Source organism: Pelobates fuscus, chromosome 9, assembly GCF_036172605.1.
Source record: "Pelobates fuscus isolate aPelFus1 chromosome 9, aPelFus1.pri, whole genome shotgun sequence".
Lineage (NCBI taxonomy): Eukaryota > Metazoa > Chordata > Amphibia > Anura > Pelobatidae > Pelobates > Pelobates fuscus.
Window position 1 is genome coordinate 126,525,423 of NC_086325.1, and position 15,177 is coordinate 126,540,599.

A 15,177-nucleotide genomic window follows, 5' to 3' on the forward strand; every position below is an offset into this window, starting at 1 on the left:
TTGCGGCGGTCTCCCCTCCTTCCTACCCTCTGGAATGTGTTACAGGTTAGACAGTATTGGCGGATATCCTTAGATATCTCTGGCCAGAAAGTTTTGAGTCAGTCGGTACAAATCTACCCTAACAGTCGGTAAGCAGTGTACTGCTCCCCCTGCGACCCGCACGGCTACTGATCCTCTTGTGCACGCTGATTCTGGGATCAGATGGCGCTTCACCATGGTTAGAGTGGCCCCCAGTGTCTCGAAGTCCCTTGACATTTTTTACCCCTAGACATACTGTTTGCCTGTGGTGTTGCCGGTTGTCCGAAGTGGCTTGGACTGGGTCTGCCTCGTGTAGGATACCCCAGTGCTCTTCAGTGTGGTCAGGGACTGAACTCTGGGGGGTTGCCTCAGTGTTGTAGCATTGGGTTGTAAGCTGGTGGGGGGCTGGGCTGAATCCATGGTGTGCGGTTACGGTTTGGGTTCTGTTGGCAATCTCTTTTGACGTTACCTGCGCTCTCTCCTTAATCCCTATGTATTTTTAAACAAATGAAGTTTTTTTTAGTTACCTCCAATGGCCCTTTGAGGATGAGCCCACCAGCCAATGTCAAGGCAGACCCCCCAGGTGGGTCCCAACTCCAGCCATTCACCTTGCCTACTTGAGCTTCTGGCAAAGACCTCTAATGAGACAAAAAGGGATATTTTTTTTAACCCCCCCTATATATTAACCCTTAATAGGGAACACATGGTTTTTACTATATATGGGGGCTGATGTGTACTGTAGTCATTGCTGCCGCCCACTGATGGGAGTGAGCACAGGACTTATCTTTCTGCATTTGAATCCCTCTTGACGTGCCCGCATTGCTGGCACTGGTGGCACTGGATGCAGCGGCAAGATTGGAAACGGGAAGGTGCGGGTTAAATCATACCTCCGTTGCACTGTGGTGCTTTTGGTCCTGGAGTGGGTAGAGCTGGTCTGGGAAACAGCTGTGGTGGTGGTTTGTGGCGGCGTCAAGCGTCATGGTGTTAATCTGCCAGCCTGGCTGCATCTGTGAGGGTAAGAGGGTTGCGGTCCCTCACCCATTCTTGTTCTTCTGGGGCTAGTCCATTGAAGAACTGCTCCAGTAATACACCCTGTTCCAAATTATTATGCAAATTCTATTTAAGTGTCACAAAGATTAAATATTTAGTTTTTCAGTTTAACTCATTGATGGCAATGTGTCTCAGGGCTCTTTTGATCAATGAAAACAATCTCGGACACCTGTGATAATTAGATTGCCAGGTGAGCCCAATTTAAGGAAAAACTACTAGGTGAGGGTGTTCCACATTATTAAGCAGAGCACCATTTTCATGCAATAGGGGAGAGAAAAAGGATCTCTCTGCTGCCGAAAATAGAGAAATAGTTCAATGCCTTGGAAGAGGTATGAGTACATTAGATATTTCACGAAAACTTAAGCGTGTTCATCGCACTATTAAGAGATTTGGGGCTAATTCAGAGCACAGACGAGTTTGTGCAGATAAAGGCACATTGAGGAAGATTTCTGCCAGATCCATGCATCGGATCAAGAGAGCAGCTGCTAAAATACCATTACATAGCAGCAAACAGATATTTGAAGCTGCTGGTGCCTCTGGAGTCCCACGGACATCAAGGTGTAGAGTCCTCCAGAGTCTTAAAACTGTGCATAAACCTTCTATTCGGCCACCACTAACCAATGCTCACAAGCAGAAACTGCTGCATTGGGCAGAAAAATACATGAAGACTAATTTTCAAACAGTCCTGTTCACTGATGAGAGTCGTGCAACCCTGGATGTTCCAGATGGATGGAGTAGTGGATGGTTGGTGAACGGCCACCCTGTTCCAACAAGGCTGTGACGTCAGCAAGGCGGTGGTGGAGTCATGTTTTGGGCTGGAATCATGGGAAGAGAGCTGGTCGTCCCCTTTAGGGTCTCTGAAGGTGTAAAGATGACCTCTGCGTGTGGGGTTTCTGACTGACCACTTTCTTCCCTGGTACAGAAGGAAGAACTATGCTTTCCGTAATAAAATCATCTTCGTGCATCACAATGCACCATCTCATGCTGCAAAGAATACCTCTGCATCAATGGTGCTATGGGGATAAAAGGAGAGAAAATCATGGTGTGGCCTCCATCCTCCCCTGACCTCAATCCTATTGAGAACCTTTGGAGCATCCTCAAGCAAAAGATCTATGAGGGTGGGAGGCAGTTTACATCCAAACAGCAGTTCTGGAAGGCTATTCTGACATCTTGCAAACAAATTCAAGCAGAAACTGTCCAAAAACTCACAAGTTCAATGGATGCAAGACTTGTGAAGCTGCTATCAAATAGGGAGTCCTATGTTAAAATGTAACGTGACCTGTTAAAATGTTTAAAAAGTTAAAATGTTGTTATAAGTTTGATTGAAATAGCTTTTGATTTCAGTAAAAATGCTGCAAACACAACAAATGACAATTTTCAGTTCTTTACAAGCTATAAAGTGTTTTGAAACTTATTGTGCGTAATAATTTGGAACAGTGCATTGTAAGTTTTTTTTTTTTATGAATAAAAAAAAATACTGTTCTCATTTGGAGGTTTGTTCAATAAAATGTGAATATATATATATATATATATATATATATATATATATATATATATATAATATATATATATACACACACACACCCTGAAACACACTCATACACACACACACTCACATAAAAGTGATTATTTTTTTTTTTTTTTATATATCTCCAGCCACCCTCATGTTAGCTTACCATATGTGCCAGGATGGAGACTAAGCCCTGCTCTGTAGGAGTGAGGGGTCTGGAGCATTTTGTGCTCCTCTCCCCTCATGCTGCGGCTGCCTCTTCTCCCTCCCACGCTGCATGCCTACATGACCCAGGGAGGAAGTGACAGGCTGTCACTTCCTCCCAGCCGGCCGAAATTTCTCCGAACATAAAGAACGCAGCAGAGCAGGGAATCCTTGACTCCTCACTTACCGACCAATTCGTTCTACGACTGGGTTGTTGAAACGGAACCATGTCGGTAAGTGAGGAGTGTCTGTATTAAAAGATGTTAAAAACTGTATATCCTCCCTGATATCAGATCTAATTCCGGATACCATATTACTCACACCTTCCCTCTTACTATTCAGTCCCAGCAGTGTTCATGCCGTCTAGTGTCCGATTTTAGTTCCATACACTCGACGACCAAACACTGCTGTCTCTGTTCATGGTTACATGTCCACCCAGTCGACCGCTTAGAATATTAGTGTTAGTGCGGTTTATGGATGTGTTAACCGAGGTTACTGGGGTCAACAAGCGTCACACTTCACATATGGGTGGTGTGGCGTTTCTGTTCGGTTGTCAAACAGAATACTATTAATATAGGAGGTGAATGCAAATTACCGAACAACCATGCACAATGGGTAAATAGCTGGATAAACTAGGGACAGGGTGATCGGTCCCCCACACAAAATCTAAGTAAAAACATATGAAATAACAGGGAGGGGGGAGATACAGACAACCCATAGACGAAATAGAGTTTAACGTCCAAAGGTTCTGCTACAAGTACCAAAAGGGAAAAAAAATAGTATTCAAGGGAAGCCAGGGGTCAGTTCAGGCGGCACAGATTCAGAGACGATAAACAGGCAAAGGGTCAGATATCAGATAAATCAGGAAAGCCCCACTGAAGTTAACACCACAGTAAGCACAGTAGAACCAAGCAATGAGGTAGAGGTAGACTGTTATATAGGGGGGGTGGGGGGTTATCTACCTCTCACCTCAACATCACCTCATCTTATATCAGGATCCTACTTGCTCAACTTTGCAGTGGAGAATGTCTATGTAGACTGTCACGGCAAGGGTGTATATTTGTGTAGTAAATGGCACAAATTACAGAGATGATATTGCTGAGGTCAACAGGGGTTACATCTTTTGAAGCCCCACAGAGGTCAGTTGACAGTTGGCTCCCAGAGTTTGTGTCGTCTAGTCTTTGGGGAAGAGGGATTATTATTATGCTGTCTGTGTTTTTACCTGCTTTATCCTGACTACCAGTGGAGATACCGCACTCACATAAAAGTGATTTTTTTTTTTTTTTTTAATATCTCCAGCCACCCTCCTGTTAGCTTACCATATGTGCCAGGAGGGTGTGCCACTGAGTCCTGCTCAGTAGGAGTGAGGGGTCTGGAGCACTTCGTGTTCCTCTCCCCTCATGCTGCAGCTGCCTCTTATCCCTCTTATCCCTCCCACGCTGCCTGCCTATGACCAGACTGTCACTTCCTCCCAGCCGGCCGAAATTTCTCCGAACATAAAGAACACAGCAGAGCAAGGAATCCGTGACTCCTCACTTACCGACCAATTGAAACTTACTGTGCGTAATAATTTGGAACAGTGCATTGTAAGTTTTTTTTTATGTTTAAAAAAAATACAATTATCATTAGGAGGTTTGTTAAATAAATTTTGAATTGTACTCTTAATAGTTTATAACATGAGAAAATGCTGACTGTTATTTACATCAGTTATTTAGGTAAATGAGAAAAATATAATTTGCATAATAATTTGGTGTCGTCTCCATTCGCACTGTTGCTATCCACCGAACAATCACTGGATCCCGTTGCTGCCAACCAATTGTAGCGAAGCTGCAATCCTAAGATACAAGATCTCCATTGGAATCCTCTGGAAGAAAACGTTGGTCAGTGATCATAGCTCATTCCCTCAGTAACTGGAGGACACACAGTTCTGGGAATCAAATTATTTTTATAAGCCCACACACAGCTTTTTATGCACAGCCCCATAGTATAGGTGGCTAGGCATGTGCATGGGGAAGATTTTCGGTTCGGCATTCCGAAATTCGGGATTTTCGCTATTCAGCACTTCAAGACTTCGGCACTTCGTCACTTCGGAATTTTGGGACTTCAGCACCTCGGGACTTCTATTGCAGCCGCTTAGTAGATAACTCCCTAATTCCCAGCCTGTGGCTGCTCACTGTTAAAAAAAAAAAAAAAAAAAAAGGTCCCCCTCCCGAGCCCCCACCTGCGACGCGCAAGTGCGGGATTTTAAACTAAAGGTGGGATTGAGGCCTATTACGCAATTACTTATGCAGAAACAAGTTAAATATCTTTGGAACTACCTGTTTTCTGTAGTAGTATCACAAGGGAAGGCATATATGATAACTACTCCAGTGGATACACCGGATTTCCTACAGGCACTGGGACTCCCACCGATTGAGGTGGAGGATTGGACAGGGCTCTCAGGCAGCTCCACATTACAACAGCTACAAAATCCCAGATGACAAAGAAGAGCCAAGAATAGAAGAAGTAGGTTAGCGCCATCAACGAGCGAAAGGCCTACGTACTTAAGAACTTCCTGATGATTTAGAGTTTAATGGGAGGAATAGTACATTAGTCATTACTTATAGTACTTATAGCATTCATCCTGATAGCTATAATTGATTATTGCGTTACCCCTTCCCCCCTCTGAAAGATGCCGAAATGACTTGTGACACTATTGTGTCTCCCACAGGTGGGGCATCATAACCAACTTTGGTATGAGTTACTGTACTCATATACTTGTAAATAGACCTAATATTTTCTATCTATCCCTTTTTTTTTTCCCTGCCTAAAACCTTGCTCTATGATAAACCCTTTGGAATAAGATGTACTACAAGCTTTACTTTCAACTTTCTATATGGTTCAAATTAGCTTTATGTCTTTGAATGTTAAAGGCCTTAATTCCCCAAGAAATCGGTCCATGTTAGCCCAGGAGCTAGGCAAAAAAAAATATATTTATTCAAGAAACCCATTATAAAGGTAATTTCCAACCAAGACGCAAAGTTATTTCTATACACATGGGAATAACAGCGGGAAATTATTGTCAAGGGCACTGAAAGTAAAACTACAAAAAACATATATATCTAAAATTAAAAACAAAGATGGGAGTCAATGTTACACCACAGATACTATAGCGGCCTCTCTCAGAGATTATCAAGTCCTGTATGATTATACTTCCCTTAATAGTACTGTAACGGCCCCCTTAGTATAGCAGGGGGTAAGGCCTTCTGAGATGTTCCCTTCCCGAATAAAAAGGCAGCTACCGAACACTCCAATCAGCCGCCCAAGCAATCATACGAAATCCATACTCCAACAGGAACGGGAAACCATACGAATTATGCCCCCAAATACGAGACGAGGATATGTATTGAGGATCAGCAGGAATCTGGTTTAATGTGGGCTACCTGCCCGGTATTTATGCAGGTATATGTGTGTATATATGTATGTGTGTGTGTGTGTGTGTGTGTGTGTGTATATATATATATATATATATATATATATATATATTCTATCTATATATATTATAAATAAAAACATTTTTAAAAAACAAATAAAATTTTGGCCAGCGTTTGTGACTAAGTGGCTACTACAAAAACTGGAAATACCCCATTTTGAATACTCTGGGTTGTCTACATTTGCAAATGGTGTGCCATGATGGGGTTATTTCACAGTCCTATGTTCTCAAAAGGCAACACAGACCAAGCAAACCAATCCGGCAAACTGAATTGGGCAAGTTCTATATTGACCCTGTAACTTTCCGAAACACCATAAAACCTGTACATGGGGGGTATTGTTATACTTGGGAGACTACGCTCAACACAAATATGAGTGTTTAAAACAGTAAAACCTATCACAATGATAAAATCACCAGTACAAGTGCAGTTTTTGTGTAAAAAAAAAATGCAATAAACAAATAAAAACGCTAAATGTAACCAGTGTTTGTGACTAAGTAGCTACTACAAAAGACTGGACATTTTGAACGCCCTCGGTTGTCTACTTTTTCAAATTGTATGTCATGGTGGGGTTAATTTTCATATCTGGGCTGCCATATCGTCTCAAAGGCAACATAGCCAATCTGGCAAATAGCAATTTACAAAAACAGAGATTGGTAAATCTTATGTTTGACCCTGTTTCTAAATCATCATAAAACCTGTACTTGAGGGCTACTGTTGTACTCGTGATACATTACGCTACACAAATATGAGTGTTTTAGAGCAGTAAAATGTATTCTAACTGATATCATCGGTGAAATGGCAGTTTATTTGTGAAAAATGAAAAAAAACATAAAACAAATATAAATTCTAATTTTTGCCAGGGTTTGTGACTAAGTGGCTACTAAAAAAGACTGGACATACCCCATTTTGAATAATGTGGGTTGTCTACTTTTACAAATGGCATGCAGTTATGGGGTTAATTTTCATTCTTGGGCTGCTGTACGGTCTCAAAGGCAAATTGGCCCAGCAAACCAATATAGAATATTTCAATGTGCAAATATGGAAAAGAGGAAGGCCCTACATTTGACCCCTGTATGTTTGCAAACCATAAAACCTTTACATTGGGGGCACTGTTGTACTCGGGAGATGTTGCTGAACACATATTGGGGTGTTCTTTGTCAGTAACACAAAACATGAACCGAGAATCCATGCCTAAAGTACAATTTGAGAGAAAAATAACACCAAAAAAATGACTACCTAAAAGATTGACAAAGACTGGTGGTAGAATGAGTGCACAGAAAGTGTTAAATACCACCATTTGAAATACCCTAGGGTGTCTACTTTTCAAAAATATATGATTTGATGAGGTTTAAATACATTTGCCAGCTTAAAAAATTTCCCAAATAGGACATGGGTGCACGATGACCAGCTGTGAAAATTCCAAGTTGGAAAACTGGAATGTGCACCCTCCAAAAAAAAAAAAAAAAAAAAAAAAAAAAAAATATATATATATATATATATATATATATATATATATATATATATACATGTGAAGGTTTATTCAGGGATTCCTGACAGATATCAGTGTTACAATGTAACTGGTGTTAATTTTGAGAAAAGAAAATGGTTTGGAAATAGCAAAGTGCTACTTGTACTTATTGCCCTATAACTTTCAAAAAAGAGCTAAGAACATGTTAACATGTGTAGTAGGTACAGTAAATACAACAAAAATGTAAAAACAGCCCTGGTCCCCAAATGTAAGAAAATTGAAAAGCAGTCTGGTACTAAGGGGTTAAACCCACTTGTAAGTGTACCATCAAATATACTGACTCAGAGCTGGATATCACAAAACCACAACATTTCGGTGTGAAGCCTTCCTCAAGTGGGATCTCAAAAGCTGTTGCATTGGTGTGTTGGGGTTAGCAGCTGGCACTCTAGCCCATGGCTGACTAATATGTTTCACTGGACAGGGAGCAGTAGGCTTTTAGGTCCAAGGTTTTCCATTTGTCAGAGGCAGGGCCGCCATCAGGGGGTGACAACCGTGACGGTTGTCACGGGCCCGGCGGTCCTGGGGGGCCCGGACTGCTTTGGCAGTCCAGGGCCCCACAATTACACTCTGCACATATATATAGCGATCATCGTTATATATATGTGCAGCCGCGGGCCCCCCCCGGCTCCCTGTATTTGCAGAGGGGGCCCAGCGGACTGCAGGAGCACTTTCCAGCATTTCCCTGCGTCTAACTCCCGCGAGATGTGCTGTCGGTAGAGCGTTGCCATGGGTTACCATGGCAACGCTCCGCGCGGCGCGCACACCACATCTCGCGGGAGTTAGACGCAGGGAAATGCTGGAAAGTGCTCCTGCAGTCCGCTAGGCCCCCTCTGCAAATACAGGGAGCCGGGGGGCCCAGAATGCCAACGGACCACCAGGGATCAAAGGATCTTCCCCCCTCCCTGAACAAGGTAAGAAACAGGGAGGGGGAATACCTTTCATTACATTACATACATACACTAATAAACACACTAACACACACACACACACTGCATTAATTACACTAACACACACACTGTATTCATTACACTAACACACACACTGCATTAATTACACTAACACACACACTGCATTAATTACACTAACACACACACTGCATTTATTACACAAACACACACACTGCATTAATTACACTAACACACACACTGTATTCATTACACTAACACACACTGCATTAATTACACTAACACACACACTGCATTAATTACACTAACACACACTGTATTCACAACACTAACACACACTCTGCATTCATTACACTAACACACACACTGCATTCATTACACTAACACACACTCTGCATCCACTACACTGACACACACTATGCATCCACTACACTAACACACACACTGCATTCACTACACTAACACACACACACACACACACTGCATTCATTACACTAACACACACACTGCATTCATTACACTAACACACCCACGGCATTAATTACACTAACACACACACTGCATCCACAACACTAACACACACACTCTGCATCCACTACACTGACACACACTATGCATCCACTACACTAACACACACACTGCATTCACTACACAACACACACACTGCATTCATTACACTAACACACACTGCATTCATTACACTAACACACCCACTGCATTAATTACACTAACACACACACTGCATCCACAACACTAACACACACACACACTGCATCCACAACACTAACACACACACTGCATTCATTACACTAACACACACACACTGCATCCACAACACTAACACACACACTGCATTCATTACACTAACACACACACTGCATTCATTACACTAACACACACACTGCATTTATTACACTAACACACACACACTGCATTTATTACACTAACACACACACACACTGCATTTATTACACTAACACACACACTGCATTTATTACACTAACACACACACTGCATTCATTGCACTGACACACACACACACTGCATTCACTACACTAACACACACACTGCATTTATTACACTAACACACACACACTGCATTTATTACACTAACACACACACACACTGCATTTATTACACTAACACACACTGTATTCACAACACTAACACACACTCTGCATTCATTGCACTGACACACACACACACTGCATTCACTACACTAACACACACTGCATTCACTACACTAACACACACTGCATTCACTACACTAACACACACTGCATTCATTACACTAACACACACACTGCATTCATTACACTAACACACACTCTGCATCCACTACACTGACACACACTCTGCATCCACTACACTGACACACACTATGCATCCACTACACTAACACACACACTGTATTCACTACACTAACACACACACTGCATCCACTACATTAACACACACATTCCATTCACTTCACTAACACACACGGCATCCACTACACTAACACACTGTATTCACTACACTCACACACACTGCATCCACTACACTAACACACACACACTGCATTCACTTCACTAACACACACTCTGCATCCACTACACTAACACACACATACTGTATTCACTACACTGACACACTGCATTCACTACACTGACACACTCTGCATTCACTACACCGACACACACTCTGCATTCACTACACCGACACACACTCTGCATTCACTACACCGACACACCCACTGCATTAATTACACTAACACACACACTGCATCCACTACACTAACACACACACACTGCATCCACTACACTTACACACACACTCTGCATCCACTACACTAACACACACACTCTGCATCCACTACACTAACACACACACTCTGCATTCACTACACTAACACACACACTCTGCATTCACTACACTGACACACACACTCTGCATTTATTACACTAACACACACTCTGCATTCACTACACTGAAACGCACTCTGCATTCACTACACTGACACACACTCTGCATTAACTATACACACAGCATCCACTACACAAACATCCTGTATTCACAGTACACACACTACATCCACCACACATTTAAACATTCTGCATTCACTATTCAGAGACACTGCGTCTAAAACACACACTACATCCACTAAACACATTGCATCTAGTACACACAAAAACTACATCCACTAGACAAACACACTACATCCACTACACACACTGCATCCGCTACACAAACACACACTCTGCATTCACTGCACAAACAGTATCTAATACACACAAACACTACATCCATTACACACATTCTAATTCCACTATACACACCACATTCAGTCCTGCATCATTGTCTGCGGACTAGGTAAGAGTCCTGTGGGCGGACTCGTGGGTGGGCCGGGGGGGGGGGGGGGTGGGGCGGGATGGGGCGGGGGGCCCAGACCTTGTGCTTTGTCAGGGGCCCCAACATTTCTGGTGGCGGCCCTGGTCAGAGGATTGGGTTTCTGGTTGGCTACATACTCATCTGCCAACCTGTTGTGCTGGTAGTACTATTCTAGAATGTATAAGTGCCAGAATTCCTGAAAGATGGTTGTAGTGGTACCAGGAATTCCCAGGTCACCCTAGTGGAAGGAGCCAAACCATTTAGTAATGGTTTGACTTGTTAATTGGGATCTGCCAGGTGCTGCTTCACAACGCCTCCTTATGAGCTTCTCTTATCTCTCCTGTGATCTAGTGAAGGGCTAGCTCAATGGCTCAGAGTGCCTGATGATTACTTTCTTTCGGTCACTCTTTGTTAGTGAGCGAATACCTGCAATGCTGTAATTAAGTAAAAAGAATACTCATTCAACATATTGAAAATATTCCTTTTTCTCCTTTTAGGTGAGTGCAGCTGTCACGAAGGCTACTCTCCCGATCCCAAACACCAACATCTATGTGTACGTAGAAATTGGGGAGAAAGCCAGGGGTAAGTTCCTTCCATTGGTAATTATTTTATTATTTATATTATATTACATATATTTTACAGTAATATATATATATATATATATATATATGTATATTTTATTTATTTTGTCAATCAATTTTTGAGTGTGCACTACATAAGGAGAGCAAAAAACAGGACACAAGAGAATACTGAGAACAGGCAGCAGCTGAAATAGCCTGCCCTTCGGTGGATACCCGCTCAGTTCTCAAGTCTCAAGCTGGCTTTAGCTCATCTTGTGCCATTACAAAGAGAACATCTCTGAAACATATCAGACTGGTCCCACCCATACGGGCAGTCCAGATCTGAAATGCCAGCAAGTTCCCTCTGTACGAGAGATACAGCAACCCCAGACAATCGTTTCAGCCTTGTTAGGCATCATCAGTGAGGCATAGCTGATATCTCTCTAGGCACCGTGAGCAAGGGATCCACGTCTGGATTACCCTTTAAACTCATGGAGAGCAAAAAACAGGGCACACGATGACATCAGTTATAAAAAGCAGATTATACACCATTGACATAAAACAGGTAAATTTGGCAGTAGAGTAACAGCAGAGCAATCATACAGGTTAAGAGGAAGTAGGAAGCAGCTTACACATTTTAAAAGTTGCATAAAACAATATGAGCCAATAATCAGGTAGTGAACACCATGCTTTATAAGTAGTGGTATGGATTAACTATCAGAACACATAAAAAGGAATGTAAAAATAAACTGGTGATCACTCTCATGTGGAAAATATTTTGTTTATCTCTGCCTGGGTGGATGAGTGATGCTACTGACAGTAGTCAGGATGTAAAGATAGAGCTTTATGGTTTACATCTAGAGGAGTATGGCTATGAAGCCATGGTAGTTGAGACACTACTAAGGGCACCTCCACTATGCTAGAATAGCCCATGGTCATGTATTCACTCTGTTCGATTCTGGTAGGCCAAAAGCTGTGAGAAGCAAAGAGGCTTCATCAGGGGGCATTGGCTCTGAAGGATTTTCTCAGCCGTATAAGCCATTAGTGTCCTTGGAGCAGACCAACAGTATGTAATCCCCCCTTCCATTAGCCTTTGCATGATGGTCTATGTCAAGAATGCACCCTACTCCAAGAGTGTGTGTGACATAGTTGTGGTGGTGAAAGGGATTAAAGTACACAATTTGTCTTCACTAGACCGGAAATAGTGACAAAACCCCCCTTTTTAACACCACCCACACTTAAACATAGTAATATAACTATTACTATTTTAACGCTGCCACCACCAAGACAATTTATAAATGGGGTGCCTTGGTCCCCCAGGTAAATCAACAATAAAACCCACCAAATATTACTTAGTACAATATTTAAGGAATTACAAAAATACTAACTAGTCTCTTCAGGTAACGTGATTCTTAAAAAGACAAAGGCAGAACTTAATAAATGAATGTTTATTATGAACAAAGAATAGTCACAGTGCATATAACAATATATGATCAACAAGTTATGTAGCGGAGCGGCAGGGGTTAATCCAAGGGCTCTCCGCTGGTAATCAGGATTCAGCATACAGAAGGCAGGACACACAGCATAATTCCCATTCCCAAAGACCAGACGACACATAGCCTGGGAGTCAACTGACAATTTTTAAATGTTCTGCAATATGACCTAAAGTGGCTAGGTTTGCCACAATGCTCCTTTTATGACATTCTCCCATGCAAGGGAGGTACAATCGGTTCTCGAACAGAATGGTGATTACTGTTCGAGAACCGATTGCCTGGTTCACATACAGCAAAATAACGAATCATTCATGGTAAAAGTCCCGAATACCGTTCTTTTACATAGGAAAAAGTATTTTTACAGTCTTTTGTGGCTACTTCTGCCACAAGTTATTTACACCAACAAAAGATAAAAACAAAAAGGATAAAATACAGAAGTCCTAATTACTCACTGTAGCGGAGTAGCAGTATAAAGCTACTACTGTAGCGGAGTAGTCAGGATAAAGCAGGTTAAAACACAGACAGCGTAATAATAATCCCTCTTACCCAAAGACTAGACGACACAAAGTCTGGGAGCCAACTGTCAACTAACCTCTGTGGGGCTTCAAAAGATGTAACCCCTGTTGACCTCAGCAATAACATCTCTGTAATTTGTGCCATTTACTACACAAATTATACACCCTTGCCGTGACAGTCTACATAGACATTCTCCACTGCAAAGTTGAGCAAGTAGGATCCTGATATAAGATGAGGTGATGTTGAGGTGAGAGGTGGATACCCCCCCCCCCCCCCTATATAACAGTCTACCTCTACCTCATTGCTCGGTTCTACTGTGCTTACTGTGGTGTTAACTTCAGTGGGGCTTTCCTGATTTATCTGATATCTGACCCTTTGCCTGTTTATCGTCTCTGAATCTGTGCCGCCTGAACTGACCCCTGGCTTCCCTCGACTACTATTTTTTTTCCCTTTTGGTACTTGTAGCGGAACCTTTGGACGTTAAACTCTATTTCGTCTATGGGTTGTCTGTATCTCCCCCCTCCCTGTTATTTCGTATGTTTTTACTTATATTTTGTGTGGGGGACCGATCACCCTGTCCCTAGTTTATCCAGCTATTTACCCATTGTGCATGGTTGTTCGGTAATTTGCATTCACCTCCTATATTAATAGTATTCTGTTTGACAACCGAACAGAAACGCCACACCACCCATATGTGAAGTGTGCCGCTTGGTGATCTCAGTAACCTCGGATAACACCTCCATAAACCGCACTAACACTAATATTCTAAGCTGTTGGCTGGGTGAACATGTGCGAATATGTGGCGGCGGCCTTCTTTAACGATGAACAGAGACAGCAGTGTTTGGTCGTCGAGTGTATGGAACTAACATCGGACACTAGACGGCATGAACACTGCTGGGACTGAATAGTAAGAGGGAAGGTGTGAGTAAAATGGTATCTGGAATTAGATCTGAGATCAGGGAGGATATACAGTCTTTAACATCTTTTAATACAGACACTCCTCACTTACCGACATGGTTCCGTTTCTACAACCCGGTCGTAGAACGAATAGGTCGGTAAGTGAGGAGTTAAGGATTCCCTGCTCTGCTGCGTTCTTTATGTTTGGAGAAATTTCGGCCGGCTGGAAGGAAGTGACAGCCTGTCACTTCCGCCCAGGGTCATGTAGGCATGCGACGTAGGAGGGAGAAGAGGCAGCCGCAGCATGAGGGGAGAGGAGCACAAAATGCTCCAGACCCCTCACTCCTACAGAGCAGGGCTCAGTCACCCTCCTGGCACATATGGTAAGCTAACATGAGGGTGGCTGGAGATATATAAAAAAAAACAACCCAAAAAACACTTTTATGTGAGTGTGTGTGTGTGTGTGTATATGTATTCACATTTTATTGAACAAACCTCCAAATGATAACAGTATTTTTTTATCATAAAAAAAAAACTTACAATGCACTGTTCCAAATTATTACGCACAATAAGTTTCAAAACACTTTATAGCTTGTAAAGAACTGAAAATTGTCATTTGTTGTGTTTGCAGCATATTTACTGAAATCAAAAGC

The 15,177-nt window shown here is 42.3% G+C and overlaps 1 protein-coding gene across 1 annotated transcript in view; it reads left to right on the plus strand.

Annotated features, from left to right (window-relative positions):
- The window catches only part of ASTN2 (astrotactin 2), a 925,983-nt gene that overhangs the window by 153,930 nt on the left and 756,876 nt on the right, over positions 1-15,177 (plus strand). Inside the window, exon 6 of the mRNA XM_063432386.1 lies at positions 11,556-11,640. Within this exon, the coding sequence (XP_063288456.1) occupies positions 11,556-11,640 (85 nt within the window). The remainder of the gene's footprint in view (positions 1-11,555; positions 11,641-15,177) is intronic.